This window comes from Dermacentor silvarum, chromosome 1 (assembly GCF_013339745.2).
Source record: "Dermacentor silvarum isolate Dsil-2018 chromosome 1, BIME_Dsil_1.4, whole genome shotgun sequence".
NCBI classification, from domain to species: domain Eukaryota; kingdom Metazoa; phylum Arthropoda; class Arachnida; order Ixodida; family Ixodidae; genus Dermacentor; species Dermacentor silvarum.
The window spans coordinates 101,049,222-101,067,487 of record NC_051154.1 but is presented as its reverse complement, the minus strand read 5'-3'; the positions used below and the strand labels follow the sequence as shown (position 1 = coordinate 101,067,487).

At 47.3% G+C, this 18,266-nt stretch overlaps 1 protein-coding gene across 1 annotated transcript; it reads left to right on the top strand.

Moving 5' to 3' along the window:
- The first annotated feature begins 5,531 nt into the window (after positions 1 to 5,531).
- On the top strand, positions 5,532 to 16,861 carry LOC119433663 (carboxypeptidase Q). The gene is made up of 5 exons (XM_037700917.2): positions 5,532 to 5,842; positions 11,732 to 12,045; positions 13,301 to 13,550; positions 13,907 to 14,010; positions 16,129 to 16,861. Exons 1-5 carry the CDS (start codon positions 5,683 to 5,685, stop codon positions 16,699 to 16,701), a joined length of 1,401 nt encoding a protein of 466 aa, XP_037556845.2. The 5' UTR covers positions 5,532 to 5,682; the 3' UTR covers positions 16,702 to 16,861.
- The last annotated feature ends 1,405 nt before the right edge of the window (positions 16,862 to 18,266 follow it).

Sequence of the window (18,266 nt, the reverse complement as noted above, 5' to 3'; positions counted from 1 at the left end):
AAATATAATTAAATTATGTAAAGAGCAGCGATCAGCTGCTCCAGTACGGCGAGGACATGCACGGCGCTTTTAGCGGCTGGAGTCTGGAGACCACGGAGAATCACGCGCATTGATTCTAGAAGGTCTGTCAGCATTTTTCAACGCTTTCGTTGTCATTCTTTTCAGCTCCTTGCTTGCCCACAGGGCCATCGGCTTTACTAGTCCTAGAATCCACTTCTTGACGTAGAGGAACACTACGGCATGGTATCGTGCCCGTGGATCTACTGGGCAGCGAAGGCCACTCCGTGTCTGTGCCACCCAGTGGCGACGAATGTGCGCCCTGTGCTCTCGGAGATCCTGAATTTGCAGTAGGCGCGGTTACCGTTCTCGATGCCGGCACATGCAGAGGTTGTCGATGCCCCTGCGCCCCACAATCCAGTTCTTCTGAAGTCATTGGATGGCGCTTCTTACGCGAGCGTTGTCTGTCTCGGCGAACAGATTGAACAGCCTGTCTATGGGAAGACTTGTTTTTGCCATTTTCCAGAGAATACGAACTTCCTGCTGCAACTTCGGGCAATCTTTCGACGTTGTTTCGTGAGAGCCAGGACAGTTGGGACATTTCAATGAAGGTGCATCACAGTCAGCGGTATTATGTAGCCCACCGCAACGTAATACCGTAGCTCACGATAGAGCGAGAGATGGAGCTTTTTTTGTAAGGAAAGGCAGAGAGCTCGGCCTGAGCTATAGTGTACCTGCTACTCTGCACAGAGGGCAGAAGAGAAGGGGAAGAAGTGTGGTGAGGAGTTATGATGAGTACAGACTAGAGAGATGCTAGATTCACGATCTTGCAGCACTGTTAGAGGCACGGGCCCACATCGATATTGTGGAAATGTTCCAGGACATGCCTCAATGAAGGTTGTTGTATATCTAGTCAGACGACCAGTGGCGCAAGGAAAGGTGCTTAAAAACCTGCAGGACTTCGCTACGTATGAAAACAATAAACTGGTGTCCGGGCGTACGAAACGGGCGTACGAAAGGCCCATAAAATCCAAGCTTCGTGAGGTGTTACAGAAGAGTTTCAATGAGCGGCTCTATGCATTACGGCGAGCCTCTGTATAGCGGACCTAGCAGCCGGCGTTTGAAAACAGAAAGAACCACGTGCATAGAGTTCAGTAGATTTTCCAGCCTAGCTCTGAATCTTCTCTTTCACCTTCGTTTCAGTCTCTTTTTGGCTTAGAGCACCACTAGGTTCGTCAGCTTGTTGGTTCTCCTTGTGCAGAGGAGCGGTGCTGAGTGGGGTGCTGTGCGTGGCTCTGGAAGTCAATGAAAGCCATTCCACGTTCGAAGAGGCCAGTTTCGAAGAATGTCTGCCTTTTGCAATGGTTGTATGTGGATGACTTGAATTATATTTATCTTATTGCCTGACGGAGAATGGCTCACGTGGGACGAAAGAAGGCTGGTCTAAAAGGGACAGCTCATATCGATGGGACGTTCCACGAGCCCTTTGGTGTCTGTTTCTTGAGCGGCGGCCTGCGCTGGCGGGGAGCTGTTGCAGCTTCTTTGTGCTTATAATAACCTCGAGTCATCTTCCGAAGAAAGCTCATTTCAATTTTCTTTTTTTTTTGCATAGTTTTGATCGTGCCTCGTGGTTGGCCAGAAGAGTTTGGACATTCACTGTGACCTTGCAGTTTTCGTCTTCATGAGATTCACCCCACCTTTTGCATGTCATATCACTCATGCAGACCACGCTTACAGGCCCAGTTCCATGCACCTACGGCACTGCGGTGGTCTCGGCACGTAAGTGTGTACTGAATGTCTCACGTAGCTGATTTTCACGTGCAAAGGCAGGGTTTCGACTGAAATACTATTTTTATGTTCCGCTTCATGGAAATCGATGGATTTTATGAATGGAGAGAATGTTATGAAGAGAGAATTTTAGCAAGATCATCTTCCGCAATTTCTTGATCCACATCTGAAATAACACCGGTTGTCGTTCCTTCCCTGTATGGCAGGAAAGAACGAACGGAGATGTTTCCCAGTCGAGAGATCGCCTAAGAATATCCATAACTGTGGATGTGTTGGTGTCCACAAAAAGAACGTTCTTTCGGGCGTTTATTCGAATTTTTAACTTAATTGGCCTGGCGGCAAGCGCTCGAAATAGTCCGACAAGCTTTGTCTGTTCAGTGAGTTTAAGGCATCCGTAGCTGAATATGGTACAAAAACGATCGTATAGCACTACTTGCTATTCGCCTTTTCTGGTACGAAGCTGCTCGTTGGTGAAGTCTTTCGTTTTATTTTGCTTCGAATGGTGGCTTCACACGAAGGTGAAGTGATTGTCTAAGGCCATTGATAATTCTTCGGAAGACGCAAGTATGGCTGCTCCGGAGTCGAAGTGGTCAACAACGCCCGAACGACGATGACGAGGTCCTCCATGGTTTACTCACTGAGTCGCGTTTGGCTCTCCAATTATGAAGATCGTCTCCCGTAGTGCAGGCCGCTAGCGTCAAGATGACGCGGAAACAGACAAAAACAATACAGATGGACCAAAGCATACGCTCTCCTGTTAAGGCATTTCTTTCTTCACTCACGCTAAAATTCTTCAAGTCGCCACGGGCCGAATTATCAAAGAATATTCGGGTACTACGCATATCTTCATAGATGTGTCGCGTTCTCATCAGAGTTCTTCATATTGTTTATGTGTATCGTCTAACGTGCAGAGCTTCTCGTATACCATTTTGAACGGTTAACAACATCCCATAAACTGTACTTTATGGTGGCAAATAACCCGTCCTTTAGATCATTCGAGAAACACCAGGACGATGGCTCATTTTCATGGACTCAAAACTAGCCCTATAGATAATTTGTCATTTTAAAAGGACTCGTAACCATCAGCCAATGACTACAGACATTTGATACATTCACAATTTGACCACTGTAGCATGTCACATTGTCATATTACAGGGGGTTCCTAGACACTGGCATATGAGGAAATCAAAAATCGGATCTAGCTACCCACAGAGGCTCCAAATTTACAAAAAAAATTTAATATATTTTACAAAATTTGACGCACCAGGATTGGTGAATAATTAGGCCCACATGCGGAAAGGGATCACCTGCGGAGTCTGCCGCTTCATCAGCGTCACTTGCTTCATTCTTCTGATCCCGCCTTAAATTCGAGCCTCCCGCGTCAGCTTCCTCGTCAGCATATCAGACTGCGTCATTGGCTTCGTCTCAAAGCAGTATTCACCAAGAGCTACCTGTGCCGTCTTGTACTGACCATCAATCCGTGCTGTGTGGCACGTTAAAAACACTTGGGCCGGGATTCTGAAACACTCCTTTCCTTGCTAAGGACGTCTTACACCTTGAACACATGTATTGGAACCTACGGACTTGCTACTTAGTCGAATGCGCTCAACTTTTGAGTGTCACTAGAGCTAGGAAGTATACTAGGTCCCATGATCTGGCCTTCAAAGCAACGTGAGGCTTGCGACTCCATTTCCTATACCCACTCTTTTAGGACAGTGTCGCAATTTACAAGCTCTAGAATATCTACATCTGCACGACCTCTGAGTCTTGACTGCACGTATAACTGCTCGTATATATTTATCACCCTTGTTGTTTTTCCTTTTCCGGCCCTTCTCCTAAGGCCTTTCTATCCGCGATCCCTTTCAATACGCAGTCTAGAATGTAGACGGATGAACACAAGGGGGAAGAATTATTTGCTTTTATTGAAAAGCTTTGCATCTCGCTAAATAATTTTTTAAACGTAATCACCCAGAAATATGACATCCGAAAAGAGATCTACTTTATTTACAGGGAAAGTATAGCGGGCTAATTGGCCCGAGCAGCTGCGCTTTTGACTGCAATTCTCCACTGGGGAAGGTGAAGCATGAGTGAAAGGAGTGATCAGTTGGGATGAGTAGGAGGAAGCTCTTATAGGGGTATAACCGTACACAGTGACCCTAATAGCCAATATTTCAATAGTGACTTAGGGAATATAGTTAAATAGATAATGAACCTTGCAATGTGCTCTTTGAAACAGGTGTTAAAAATATATTTTACAAATAAAACGAATAGAACGGGACGGGCTAGCAAGTTACTTTCAAGAAACATTTATTTAATGTGGCGAGCTTTGGTTACTACGGAAACCTGATGACTACAACTGTACTGTTTCGCGAGGTGAAAATTCAGTTCGAAAATAATTGTCATGAACATAATACGTATTAAATAACATTTGATATTACAGGCTTCATGTCATAAGTTAATATTGCAGTTTTTTAGAGAATCAATATTCAAAACTAACACATTTTTGCAATATTTCGTGGTGGCGACGTAATGATGGCTCCTCACGAGGTGTGAGGGACCGTATTGTGTGGTGCTTCATGGAAGCTAGTGGCCTTGCGCCGGGGTTAGAGCGTCTGTTTATGAACCGCAGGCTAATTGAGGTCTTTGGTTTTCTTAAGCTCTCATGCTTTTATATATCTTAATAACACGGCTGACCCACACGTCCGTCACATATAGGGGTGGCTTAGGCATCGTCTTCAGGGAGATGAGAGACAGAAATGGGATTGCGAAAGTAGTGATAACCGATTCGTTACCCTAAACTTTGAGCGGGGTAAGGGGAGATATAAAAATGAAACGGATGAAAGCGAAGAATGGAACAATATGTGCAAAACGCGCGCGCGCGAGAGAGAGAGAGAGAGAGAGAGAGAGAAGCGCTCACAAAAATGACGCCGGGGTGTCATAAGGTCATTCAGCTATATATGTCACTTGAACGTAGGAACTTCAGTAGCGCCTTCGTCGCCTTCGCCTGACCATCTTCAGGCTTTTTTTACTTCTCAATCAGTCAGATCACAGCGCCCGTTTCTCCCATTCGAGACTCTGAACGCCTGCTAATTTGCACAAGGAGCTCCTGACTGCCGGAACGTTTTGCCAGCAACATATAATCACCTACCATACATACGGAAGGCTCATATTGCCGAGGCCGATGAAGGTTTTAAAGTTGCGTTCCAGTTGACGTGAAGTGACCCGTTTCGCAAATATGTTGCTCCGATCGTAGTTGATGTATGACAGCTACAATCAGCAGTACACGTCTTGTTGCAATTTGATCCAGAGACAAAAGAAAGCGTAACGCCAACTCAGTGCAGACCATAACCCCAATAACTTCCTCGCAGGAAGGACAGGCCTTCTTGAAGTGCGCATCTGAACAGGAGCCGACACAAGGCTTATGTAGGCGTTTGCGCAAGATTTTTGTCTGAAAGGAAATACGTCGCGCCATTTCTGCACACACACCGCTGCAACCGAGCCGACCGCGCACGCGCTACCGGTGCCGAGCTCGTAATACGCACCGTACCGCAACCGGACCCCCTGTCAACCTAAACCTCTGCTCTCCCAAAAACAATACCTCGACCACGAGCCTTTATTCGATTTTAATTTTGTTTTTTACTATCATCACGACAGTCGACCACATGCTGATAGAAGACGTTTGCAAACCTCAACTTCGCAAGGATGACTCAAATAGCTTGCGTGCCAATAATTATTCACTCAGATACGAATGACGCCCTTTCGCGTTGGCAACCAAAGCGAGTGAAGCCGCTCCAGGCGGCGACTGGCGCCGGTGTATCCGTCGTCGGAGACGTCGCATCCGGCGTCCGCCACCTGAGACGCGCGGATGCCAGCGGAGTCGCAGGTAGCTGCTCTCCCATGGCGTGTTCCATCTTTCGGGCGGCCGTGCTGCTGGCGGCTTCGGTGCTGCGCTCCCACGCAGTGTGCATCGTGCCGGACGAACCGTTCCGGGAGATCCGCAACGCCAGCGAACAAGTGCAGAGCCTCATCCAGTACTTCCGCACGGGCGCGGAGAAAGGTATACGTGCATTAGTTTGGCATGCTCACTCGTGAATTCATATTCGTTTCACAGTGGTGATGAGTGAGTATGAATGACTGACTAAACGCGTGAGTGGACGTGAGAGTGAGCGCGCATCTTGAAAAAAAAAAATATTGGTCAGTGAGTGTGAGTTAGTGACCATCTATTCTGCTTGCCCACACGTGGCAGGCAATGATTTAACCACATTTCTATGACGCACAGTGTGATTTTTTGAGAAATATAAAGAAAAAAACTGCTCGATAGCTATGTTGGATGAGCTTGTATAACATGATAACGGTACAGACCATGGCCGCCAACAAGGGCTTGACGGCTAACACTTAGACACGGAAACGAGTAAAATAAGTAATCCGAGAGAGAGAGAGAATGCTAACGCCAGATTACGCGTATTTGAACTCCACGGTGGCTTTTCGACATTGTCAGGTTAAAATAAGAAAAAAACGGCGATGGCGGCAGAGTGTCACTTAATTGGTCGACAGGCATTCCGGAATTGATATGACAGATGAACCAGAACAAACCTGGTACACCCGTCGGCTTTGTTCTATATAGTAATAACGCTTAGTTCGACCTCATCGTGGGCACTTTGCGTTCCTCCTAGTCTGAATTGTGGTTGTGTCGGTCACCACTTTGCACTAAGTTACCATATAGTTACAATGAAAAACCAACTATCCCGACAGCTAGTCATCTCAATGTCTGCTTATTGACCAGACTGTTCGTTTATCTTAACATCTATGGTTTGGAATGAAAAAGTACCAAGAGAGTTTTGAAGCTATAGCCCGCTATATTGTAAATTGATTGAATGTTTGTCTTAAGCGTCACTTTAATTTCATTGCGTGTTAAGACTGTTTCGCGCCTATCGCAGTGGTGCTATGGCACAACGCGACCAAATGACCATTTTGTATACACACCTTGGGAAGCAAATACGCAAGGAAGAGAGAGAATAAACGTTTAATGATCTGAATCAGTGAGAAAGAGTGCTTCTTTCTTCACCCAACGCGAGTGGCCGGGGAAAAAAAACGACGTGTCTCATTTTGTCTTCTCATTCGTTGTCCTGTGTTTTGCGTTTTTGCGCTACATGAGTGCTAACCCCTGCGTGAGTTATTCGGCAAGACTGCGCCTGCCCCAGTCAGCGATGTCCGGGAAGTGTTCGCCTAGAAAGCTTCAACAGCTTTAAAATAGATCTCAAATCACCAGAATTAATCAGTACGTCAATACCAAGGTATAGGTGACGTGTTCGACATTAGAACTGCGGCGTTCAAACTTATGAAACTAAGGTTCTTTTGAGTCGCTCCGTGTAGAGGCAGCTGCTTTGAAGACACTCATTCCAAAAAGTTTACGAGCACTTCTGTCATCTAGCTATTGAAAAAAGTTGTATTGTTTGTACGCGAGTTGAAATGTCTGGTCTTTACTGAACAAGAATCAGTCGCTCAACTGCGTGGGCGCGAGATCTTTCTGCCGAAAAACGGCCTTTTCCCAAACTTATGTAGCGGCCTGGCACACTCCCTACCTACGCCCTTTTTTAACTTTCTCCAGTATGTTGCCTTGAGCACCTAAAATGTTGCAAAGCAGAACCCACTTTTAGAAGTTTAGCGGGAGTGTCAACGTTCGTCTAACCACAAGAAAAAACCTGTCCAGTGCCAAGTCGACCCCCTAACACGGCCTATGTGAACCGATGTACAGGGTGTTTCACTTAACTTGGGCCAAGTTTTTAAAATATGCAAATGCTACGTAGCTGGTCAGAATCAAGGTAATGTTTTTTGCCGTCGCTTGGACATACCCAGATTATTTTTTTTCATTCCGCCTAATTACATAATTAGTCTTAATTAATTGTTTAATTTCTCAAGTATTATAATTAGATGAAAAGGGTCCGTGATAAAATCGTAGAGCAACATGAGAAACTCCCGATACAGCTTTCTGTTGCTCAATACAGAAAAGTGTTTTTGCCGAGCGTGAAAGATGCCCGCGAATACACGCAAAGTGCCTCGAGCGGCCAGTCGCGCGGAAATTCGGCCTGTAATCGCGGGAATCTTTCACGTCCGGAAAAACACTTTTATGTAGCACGTATTGAGCAACAGAAAGCTGTATCGGGAGTTTCTCATGCTGCTCTACAAAATTATCATGGACACCTTTCATCTAATTATAATAATTAAGAAGTTTATTAATTAATTAAGACTGATTATGTAACTGGGTGGAATGTAATAAATAATCTGAGTATCTCCAAGCGACGGTAAACAATATTACCTTAGTTCTGTACAGCTACGTAGCATTTGCATATTGTAGCGAGAGCTACATTGGCCGTATTCTCACCGTTTCGCTGTGGCCGGTGGCCGCACCGTGAGCTGAGCTGTTGCCTAGCAACCGCCGCAGCTGGCAGCGCCGCTCGCCGCGCCATCTGGCATGACGTTAGAGGAGGAGCCGGTGAAACCGCGTTGCAACAACAGAGGAGGAGCCGGCGTTGCATCGTATATATAAAAGTGAGTCGGCGAGACTGAAAGAAGCCAGGCTTCGTCGTCGGAACGAAACCAAGAGGAGGCAGTGAGCCGAGGAGACGGACGAAGAACGAGACGCACGCCTCGAGAAACGTCGTAAGTACGAATCGGCCAGGCGAGTGGATTCAGATGTGGATAGCACCCGAAACGTGTTCAAGTCAGTGGACGACAACCCCTTATCCTCCCGCCTCACCGACCATCGGGCCGTCTTTATGGCAATTGAAAAACAACAAAATGAAGACTTTCAAAATAAATGCGTTACAATTTAAAAATGTCTAGTCTTTAATGTAACCTATAACTTAACGAGAGGTAACAAACACTCAGGCGTACGAAGCTAAACGATAAAGATGTAACCGTAGAGAGAACCAAGCTAAACAATCATATTAACCGTACATCTCGCTATGCACACCCACGCATAACTGAGTTAAGCCACAGATATTTTTTTTTTAAGTTTGGCCCAAGTGAAACACCCGGTACATCGGTACACGTAGGCCGTGTTAGGGGCTCGACTTGGCACTGGAAAAGTTTTTTGGTGCGGTTAGACGAACGTTGACACTCTCGCTAAACTTCTAAAAGTGGGTTCTACTTTGCAGCATTTTTAGGTGCTCAAGGCTACGTACTGGAGAAAGTTAAATAAGGGCGTAGGTAGGGGGCGTTCCAGGCCGCTACATAAGTTTGGGAAAACGCCATTTTTCGGCAGAAAGATCTCGCGCCCACGCACTTGAGCGACCGATTCTTGTTCAGAAAAGGTATACGTATATAGCATTTGCATGTTTTTAAAATTTGGCCCATCTTAAGTGAAGCTCCACGTATTACCTGGAGTAAGTTGTTTACTTTTGAGCTCCTTTGGCTTCATATCGTGACGCAGAATGATTTGTTTCTGGTTCGGAGCCTACGATACGGAACTTGATGCGATGACCAGATCAAACAAGGTCTTTTAGAAGCGTCGCTTCTAATGCAATCGATACACGTTGACCCGCCATGGTAACGAATCCCGGCAACGGGGCCCAGCGCGAGGCGCATAGTCACGCTGGGCTCCGTATCGCTCGCGTAATAACCAGCGCGCAAAGACGGGCAAATAGAAACTTCTGCTGGCAGTGGTTACGCGTTGCTTGACATATTCCCCTTTATGCGCTGCTGTCACCGAAAGGTGTGTGTGCAAAGGGCGCTGGGAACTTCCTGCTGTTATAGAAAACACTACAGTGCGCTCAGATGTCGCCTGCTCTTGAGACATAGAAAATAGCCGCGTTAGATGTTGCCCTGACATTTAATGACGGCAGCACTATCTTACGCAATGGCATGAAGTCGTTCGGCATTTTCTAAGAGCTGTAGTTAGTGCAGGGGTTACACAACCTTGATTGTCATTGACTTCACTTTGCCGATATGGCTATAAACATAGCAGGCAACAAAATGTTCCCGGAAATCGATACACGTACTTAACTAAGAAAAGAAAAAAAGCTATTTTAGTGACAGGTACTTGGCTGGTGCGTATTGAATAATTCCATCAATTTGTTTTTCTTGCATTTTATTGGTGTAATAAAGACATTTTTTCCACTTTAAGAACAATTATCTCAAAACAACAATTTGTTTCAACATTTCATTGGCCCATTGTCTCAGAAACCGCAAAGCTATGAACAACTTTTCACCGGTATTTAGTACGCCAACTAAGACATCTACTGCACTAGAATAATTTGCGTTGAGGTAAGAGTTATTGTTCAACAAAAACTGATTGCCTAATAACAACTAAAATTTAGGTACAAACAGTAAACACATTACAAAGATAGAGCCTGATGATATTAAGGTAAAATTAAACTACATAAAAGAAAGAATTCTGAACACAGCGATACCATTATTAACTATGGTAACTTCTACGGTTCCTGAGAAAAAGGGTCAACAGTTGTGGCCTAAATTGCATGACAGGTATAAGTCCTACCCTGTTCCCTTAAGCGGTTACAAGGTTTCTTTTTTTTTTCTTTCTTTCTTTCTTCCTTTTTTGACGTGAAAGAGCTTTCACTTCGGTCAGCGTATATGGGGCCGCTTGCTAAAATACCGCATGTAATGAAAACATGTAAATACTATAATCGCTTACATGTTTGCAACCCTCGCGCCTTTACTTTGGTATCGTTGTGTAGAGGAACGACCTCATTGCTCGACCATGCATGCCTCGTGCGCAGATGGCGCCGTTGTTGCGCCACGCATGACGCAATCGGAGCTCAATTTAGTATCGCGCGCGGCGTTCAGGGAGGCGTAGCTCGGGAGTACATTTGTCCATCCGAGCAGGAATTGTTGCATTTGAGAGAGCCCACTAAGCCATTGTATAGGTATCAAAGTCAAACGTGTGCTTAGCAGCAGTTATAGGGCTTACAAGTGTGTAATTTGTTGCAGAAATTTCACTCTTAATTGTTCGGTTATGGCGCCCCCGCATTCGACACGCTGGGTCCAGAAATGACGTTAAAGACTCGGCATCCAGACAGAGGGATGCCAGTTCGCGTCCACCACCTTTGACCACGGCGGGTCCACTACGAGTAGGGAGCGAGCATGATTGCAAGATTACACCATATAGGACTCCCACTACCTGTATAGTAAGTTAAGCACGTGAGCTTTGTAATGCGCGAATAAATGTCACTTGTGTTATTGGTTACGTCATTTCCGTAGTGTCCGTACACCATCAGCAGTACGCACAAGACGCTTCACGTACCCAACTGCGGCCGCATCCCCGATACAGCCTACACGATTTTTTTTCCCTTGTGTAAGCGATTGTTCGTGATCATCTTGCTACGCTGTAAAAAAAGGCCCATCTGCCCCACTCCAGGAATATTCACACTTTGCGCTCGGTCGCGCTTAAACCTAAGACTAGATCGAGCGCCCACATCTTGCTTTCGCGGTGCATACCATGTGTCCCAGCTAACGCTATTCATACGTTCAACGGAAAAAAGAAAAACACTACAAAAAGAACACAGTGCAGGATTCGACCTTAAGACCTACGGTATTCGGTCGTCAGACATGCGACAACCAAACACCGTAGGTCTTAAGGTCGTATCCTGCACTGTGTTCTTGAAATCTTTCTTTGTTTTCGTTGAACAGCTTGGCTATCGTTAGCTGGGACACACGGTATACCATCGCTGATACCATACAAGTCCCGCATTAACAAAGTTCATACGACTGAGCAGTTCGTAAGGAACAGGCGTCTGCCAATATATAGCGAAAGCAAACATCATCAGCTCAGGCTGTCCCAATGACAAACTTTTCTTGCGAACGCAGCAACTTCGCCCATTCGGTCCCACTAGACAGTGATATGACATTACGCTGATGTATGAGCATTTCAGAACTATACGAACGGAGACGCAGATGGTTCAGCGCCCACCACTGTCCCCCCCCGCAGGGGTGACGCACCGCGAGTTGGCGCAGTTCGCCGATCGGTTTGGCAGTCGCATGCTCGGCAGCGTGCAGCTGGAGAAGTCCATCGACTATCTGGTGGAGCGCTTCCAGCTGGACCACTTCCAGGACGTGCACACGGAGGACGTGCTCGCCGTACGCTGGCGCCGACAACACGAAGTGGCGCGCCTCGTGCGCCCCGAAGAACACGTGCTTCACATCCTCGGCCTGGGCGGGTCGTCCGGAACGCCGCCCGGAGGAGTGACGGCGCCCCTGGACGTGGTCAAGTCGTTCGCAGAGCTCGAAATGAAGGGCGTCAGCGTAAGCGGCGCGCTGCTTGGTCCAATGCCTTCAGTACAGCACGAGGCTATAATTGGCATGAGCTACTTAGATGTCAAACTCTTGTGGGCCAGTGCATGCGAATTGAAAGCGTTATTATACTGATGTTTCTCGGTTCGCTGCAGTTGGAGAGTTTTCACTTATTTTCACAAAAGTGAGGTGCCCCTCCCTCCCGTAGTATATGAAACGACAACGACTTGAGATAAAGGATTTCTTTTCGGCTGCCTCTAATATACGATGGCACGGCTCACATTCGCCCCATGGAAGGTAGCTTGTCAGTCAGAAGAATTCGGGAGAAGGTATGGGGTTAATGGCGATGCGCAGTAAAGGTCCTCACTAAAATTTGAAATCGTAGTGATCTAGCGGGGAGCGGAGAATAAGTCACTGTGGAAATCCTGAGTCGAATATAACAGAAAAGCATCAAGGTTGGTCCTGTAAGTTTAATGTGAGTGCCACGGGAAAGTTTTCTGCGATATCTCTGTACTCGAATGGTTTCTTTCCGGTCCTCACTGGAAACTTACGCAGTCTTTGTCAAAAGTTTCGAAGCATCTATACACAAGTGAAAAAATATGTCGGTGGGCCATTTCTGGCTTCGCCTATCACGCCCAGTGCACCGAAAGTCATGAGAGGGCCAAGGCACTGATTCGGGCTAGTTGTTCTGTTATACTGGAAACCTCGATAGCACTAAAGAGACAGGGACAGACATATATATTGTGTTGTAGCTTCTATGTCTGTCCCTGTTTCTTTAGTGCTACTGAGGTTCCCATCATGAGCGGGAGTAACGCTAACCATCAACGCCTTCTCATGCATATATGTTCCATATGAAATAAAATTCCATATGAGCCTCTTTACGCACCTCGGCGGGAGATCTGGTCACACACGCAGTTACTTCGAACCGTTTGACATCTGTGCGCGCCGTTATCACTCCCTATAAAAAGCGTCGCGTACGCCCGCTTGAATCATGTAGCGCGATATCGAAATCTATATACTCGTGTTAATCTGTAGAGCAACATTATAACTAATCACGCCTGCCTCACTGCCGAATCGTGAATGGTGTGCTCGATAGCACAGTGACCAGTTGGAAAGCATGGCGATTCAATATTGAGCCCGAATTGACAGAACGCATGGCTTCGTAGGGCTGCAGTGATCAAATGTGCACGCAGCTGTCTCGGCTTGTCTGGGCGCACCTCGTGGCAGCCCCCGCGCTGATCAATTTTCCGCATTGCGGCGATCGCAGGTGAACGGTCACATCGTGCTCTACATGCCGGAGTGGAAGGGTCACGGCAACTACGCCGGCTACTTGCTGCAGGGCACCACCAAGGCTGCGCGCCTGGGTGCGCTGGGTGTGCTGTTCCGCGCACCCGAGCCGCTCACCGGCACTGCCCTCTTTGCGGGGCTCACGGGCTACGAGAAGGACGCGCCGCGCATCGCCGCCGCCGTGCTCACCAAGCAGGACGCCGACCTGCTCGCGCGCATGGTCGACCGAAGTATGCGAACACAACATAACGCATAACCTCCTCGCGGCTAAAATTATAATTCCTTCCCATTACAAAAAAAAAGAAAAAAAAAGAGAGGCCCTCAAGTGTCCAGCCAACATTCCTGGTTAATTTCACTGCGTGTTACATCGCATAAGAAACGTCACGTTTGCAAGACAGGGGCAGCTCGCAGTAACACAAACCTCACCATTCTTTCTTTTTGTCTCGTTCCTAAAGCGAGCCGCCCCTACTGCGGATCATCGAATAACAAAGAGAGAGAGAGAGAGAGAAAGAAAAAAACAACATGCATGATCGACCGTGATCGGTGTGGCACGCACCGTGCGAAAACGAATGCCGCGCGCTCGCAGGACAGGAAGTGATCGTCCACCTCAGCATGGACCCCGGCGAGCCGCAGCAGGTCGTCTCCCGGAACATCATTGTGGAATGGAAGGGGACCAAATACCCCAAAGAGGTGACTACGCTATTTCTATCGGGCAGCTCTGGATCAGCGCTTGTACGCATTTCGCTGCACTTTACGGCGAGTCACTAGGAGAGTGCAGGTCACGGGGGCGGTGGGCGCGTTTTCGCGTCTAGCTCGTCGCGCATAGGTCTTGCGGTTGAGTATGACGGATATAATGGCCAAGTAAGAGGGATGAAAACTCGCGCTAGCTGCTGCATTTGCATTCTTTTTTAGAGATTGCGTGTGCGATCACAGCACCAAATCATCTCGTTCAAACTCACTGTTGATACTGTACCATAGAGGCAGCCTATGTGAAGGAAACCGTTAAGCTCTTAGGAAATGCGAGCCCTCCACACTAAAGCGAATAGCGCTAGATCTATCCACCAAAGCGCATACATATCATTAGGGGAATATGGTTAAAACGAGAAAAGTGAAGTCCGCTAGAAATCTTAATTCGAAGCCAGACATAGCGATAATTTGTGCGTCCGCCACTGCTCTGATATCTCAGTGCTGCAGCTCCTCCTTCTCCAAGAACAACGCTGAATATCGGCATAGCATTTTTCGCATGAAGTAAGTCTGCTGCGCCCTCTCCGTCTTGACACGCATTGCTGCTAGGCGAGCCCTGAAGGACAGGTCTCCACTTGTAAAACACACATAAACATGCAGTCTCGCGTTTAAACCAATAGTGTGATTGGGTAAAGCAGACATGAAGTGTCAAGCACACGTCTTGTACGAATCGCATAACCGAGAACATCGCTACACAAGAAGCTACTCGCCGCCCTTTAACAAGTCCACTTCATCTGCAAGAGCGTCGCTTTGGCAAACCTCTTGATAAAACATACGCGTTTTAAAGCGAAGTTCTTTGCCTATACCATTCCATGGTTTCGTCTGGGTCGGTCAGTCGCTGGTCGGGTTCTCGCCGAGTAGATTCGCATTCACTTTAAAAAAATAATGCGTGCCTAGTGGCGGGATTCGAACCTCGGCCCCCCAGCGCAGCAGCTCGATGCTCTAACCATTAGGCCACAACCGCTTTTCTTGCTTCTTTTTTACCGATTTTGACAAGACAAAACAGAGTGCAATCGGCCAAGATAGGCTGACTAGGGTTAACTATTAGGCCGCAACCGCATGTACAATTGCCTGGTGCTAACGCCCACTAGCTCTTTGAGATGATCACCGTGTGTTGATGATTATAATTTCCTAACAATGAAACATACCCAGAAAGGGTGATTGGCCAAGAAGCGGGAGGTACATATCGTGCAAGGAGGCGTAAATAAAACAACTTTATATCGTGCCAGCGTCAACTAGCTCTTTGAGATTATTGCTGTGAGTTGATAATGATTATGATTTCTACACTACGACACATGCTCACAACGGGGGACTGGCCAAAAATCAGCCGGTACATTTAAAATAAATAAGAAGAAATGAAGAAACTCAAGCTTATACAAGATTTGTCACATTCCGTAGCACGAGTACGCGAGTGCATGTGCTAGCCCGTTTGCTTCGCGCCAAAGACGCAGGAATGAAAGGGTGAAATTTATAGCATTTCATTAAGCGCTTCAGAAAGGCTTCGCTTCACATGGATTCCAACAGGCGTTTTTTTTTTTTTTTTTTTTTTTTTAAGAGTCTCATGCGCGAGAAAGAAAAGTATGGCGCGATCGTGGGGTTGAAGAACAATGGTTGTATGCTACTATACATCTCCTGAGGGTGTCGTGCAGAAAAAAATGTGGTGGGAATTCGAGGCTCAGCCAAAGGATGGAGTGAATGTCTGATAGGGAATCAGTCCAGATCTGACACGTGAATAGAGCATGTCCGCGGAGGAACTTTGAGTAGGCGGAAAGAGGAAATCGCGGAGCGTGAAGATTTAAGAGAGGTGCCACAGAACCGTGTGTGCCGGTGTGGCGAGATGGGCTTGTTGGTATAGCTCCTGAAGGTATATATATAGATATAGCGCATGCAGGAACAAGGACACTTGATGAGACTCAACGATACGCTGTATGTGTCGTTTCGTGTCTTCGCGTGTCTCTGTTCCTGTGTGCGGTATACACATAGACAATCGTGTGTACTTACCTGCTGAGTGTCGCAGATGCGTCGTTTCGTGATGGAGCTTACGGTGTGGGGCCTTGCGCGCAGTACGTCCTGCTGGGCGCGCACGTCGACAGCTGGGACATCGGCCAAGGCGCTGCAGACAATGCCGCCGCCGTGTTCATCATCTGGCGCGCCTTATCAGCGCTCAAGACACTCGAGTTGCGGCCGAAGCGTACCGTGCGCTTCGTCGTCTGGACCGCTCGCGAGCAGGGCATGGAGGGCGCCACCGAGTTCTTCCGGCGCTACGCCGCCGACAGCAGCAACACGACGATGGCCATGGAGCTGGACCTAGCGGCGTTCGCGCCCACGGGCCTGGCGCTGTCCAACGTGCGCAGCAACGACACCATCTGCATCGTGCGCGAAATGCTCAAGGAGTTCGAAACCATCGACGCTAATGGGCTGACGCGTGGAGGCGGCGCGCCTGAGCTCCGCTACTGGCGCGAGGCTGGAGTCCCTGTAGCGGGCTTCAACACGGCCTGGTACTACCACGACGACATGCGCCACTCGGAAGCCGACACCGTGTCCGGCATTCAGAGCCAGGATCTTGACCTCAGCGCTTCCATGGTCGCCGGTCTGGTGCACATGCTCGGCCAGATGGAGCGCAAGTTACCCCGCTAGCACCGGCCGGAGACTATGCGGTACAAGTCACGACTCTGAGCTTCGGGGCCGTATCATATTAGAGCTGCTTAACCGAATAAGACCTGCTTAGCCGAATAAGACTTGCTTAGCCGGATAAGACTTGATTAGCCGAATAAAAATCCGAATAAACAGGTTTGTTACCAAGAAAATCCTATGTATGCGTCCTTTATAGCACAGTTTCCTCGTGTATATATTGTTCATTTTGCACCAGTATGGCGTTATATATAGTATAGAGAACAAACGATGCCTTGCTGTGAGGTCCCGTTCCATAACATCAGCTTTACTTCAGCTTTTCGCTTGATGACACTACAAATTGTAGAGTACAGTTTAATCACTTGAATATGAAGCATTGCACGTGGCCGTTTTTTTCTGGCCCGGGCACGGCCTGAGCCCGAAAGTGTCATGCACTGGCGCACCTGAGCCCGTCCTGGTGATTTCAAACGTGGCCCGTACCCGGCCCAGTACGGTTCGACCCATTAGCCCTTGAGCCTCATCGAACCATGGTCCAATTCTCGGTAACTGTAAAGATAATACTAGCTAGCCGCAAACATATTATTTGTAAGATGCAGATTTCATTGCATCAGATTGCCCCACCTAAGTTACTGCTGAAAAAAAAATTAAGGAACACGGAAATAATTACATTCTCTGTTCACAATACTCGTGCGTTAAAGAGTGATATGAACGCCCTTACTAGATCTTTCAAATAGTGCGGCAATATAGTAAAGCGAAGCATAGGTGAACATTTCATCTCATGTTTAAACCTACAATAACCATTGTAACGTACAATGATGGAGCTCGAGCCAATAAACATGGCGGGAATTTAAATTTAGATACGCTGGTCGACTGGCGGTCAGAATGCCATAGTACACTGTCCCTATAAACTAATTTAGCTTCACTAAAAGAGTGAGACGCAAGGGTAACCTCTATGTGCAATCGTATTGTCACACGGAACATACAATTTTTATTGCTTTATTCGGCTTCATTTTAACGGCATCAATTTTTCAGTCGTCAATTTAGGCATCCGTATTTCGTAACATGAGCATATTTGGACTCTCTCTATTTTTGTTTAAACATGCTGTTTGCCTCATTCCGGGCACTTTGCGATAGGTTGGCGTACGTCGCTAGATTCCTGTCTCGCCCCATTTCGGACCTCTGCAGTAAGAAGAAATGCATGGCCGACAATGGAATCGAACCACTGCCTTCCAGCACAGAAGCCCAATGCTGTAAACACTGTACCCTCGTCTTCGGGATCGGTTCACACTCCCCAATAGTTTCCTCTTGGCAACGTAGAAACTGTGCGACGTTGTACTGCCTTCGTGATCAACCCAGGTTGATCGCGTTTTAACATTTCTTCGCAAGAGTTCAAATGTCATTGACGTATTAACATAGACCGCATGACAGAGACATAGACACTTACGATGGCATAACAGTTACCTCGCAGATCACGTCACAATACGTGTATCTCTCGCTTACGCCCCTTTAAATACCTATATAGCAGCAAGGATTGACTGACGGGCTAGCAGAGAGAACAGACGGACACAATG

Bases quoted from the DNA above. Each gene is read 5' to 3' on its own strand.
- LOC119433663 (XM_037700917.2), top strand. From the start codon at position 5,683: ATGGCGTGTTCCATCTTTCGGGCGGCCGTGCTGCTGGCGGCTTCGGTG. The intron at 5,843-11,731 runs GTATACGTGCAT...CCCCCCCCGCAG, and splicing joins CCGCACGGGCGCGGAGAAAG to GGGTGACGCACCGCGAGTTG. The intron at 14,011-16,128 runs GTGACTACGCTA...CCTTGCGCGCAG, and splicing joins GGACCAAATACCCCAAAGAG to TACGTCCTGCTGGGCGCGCA.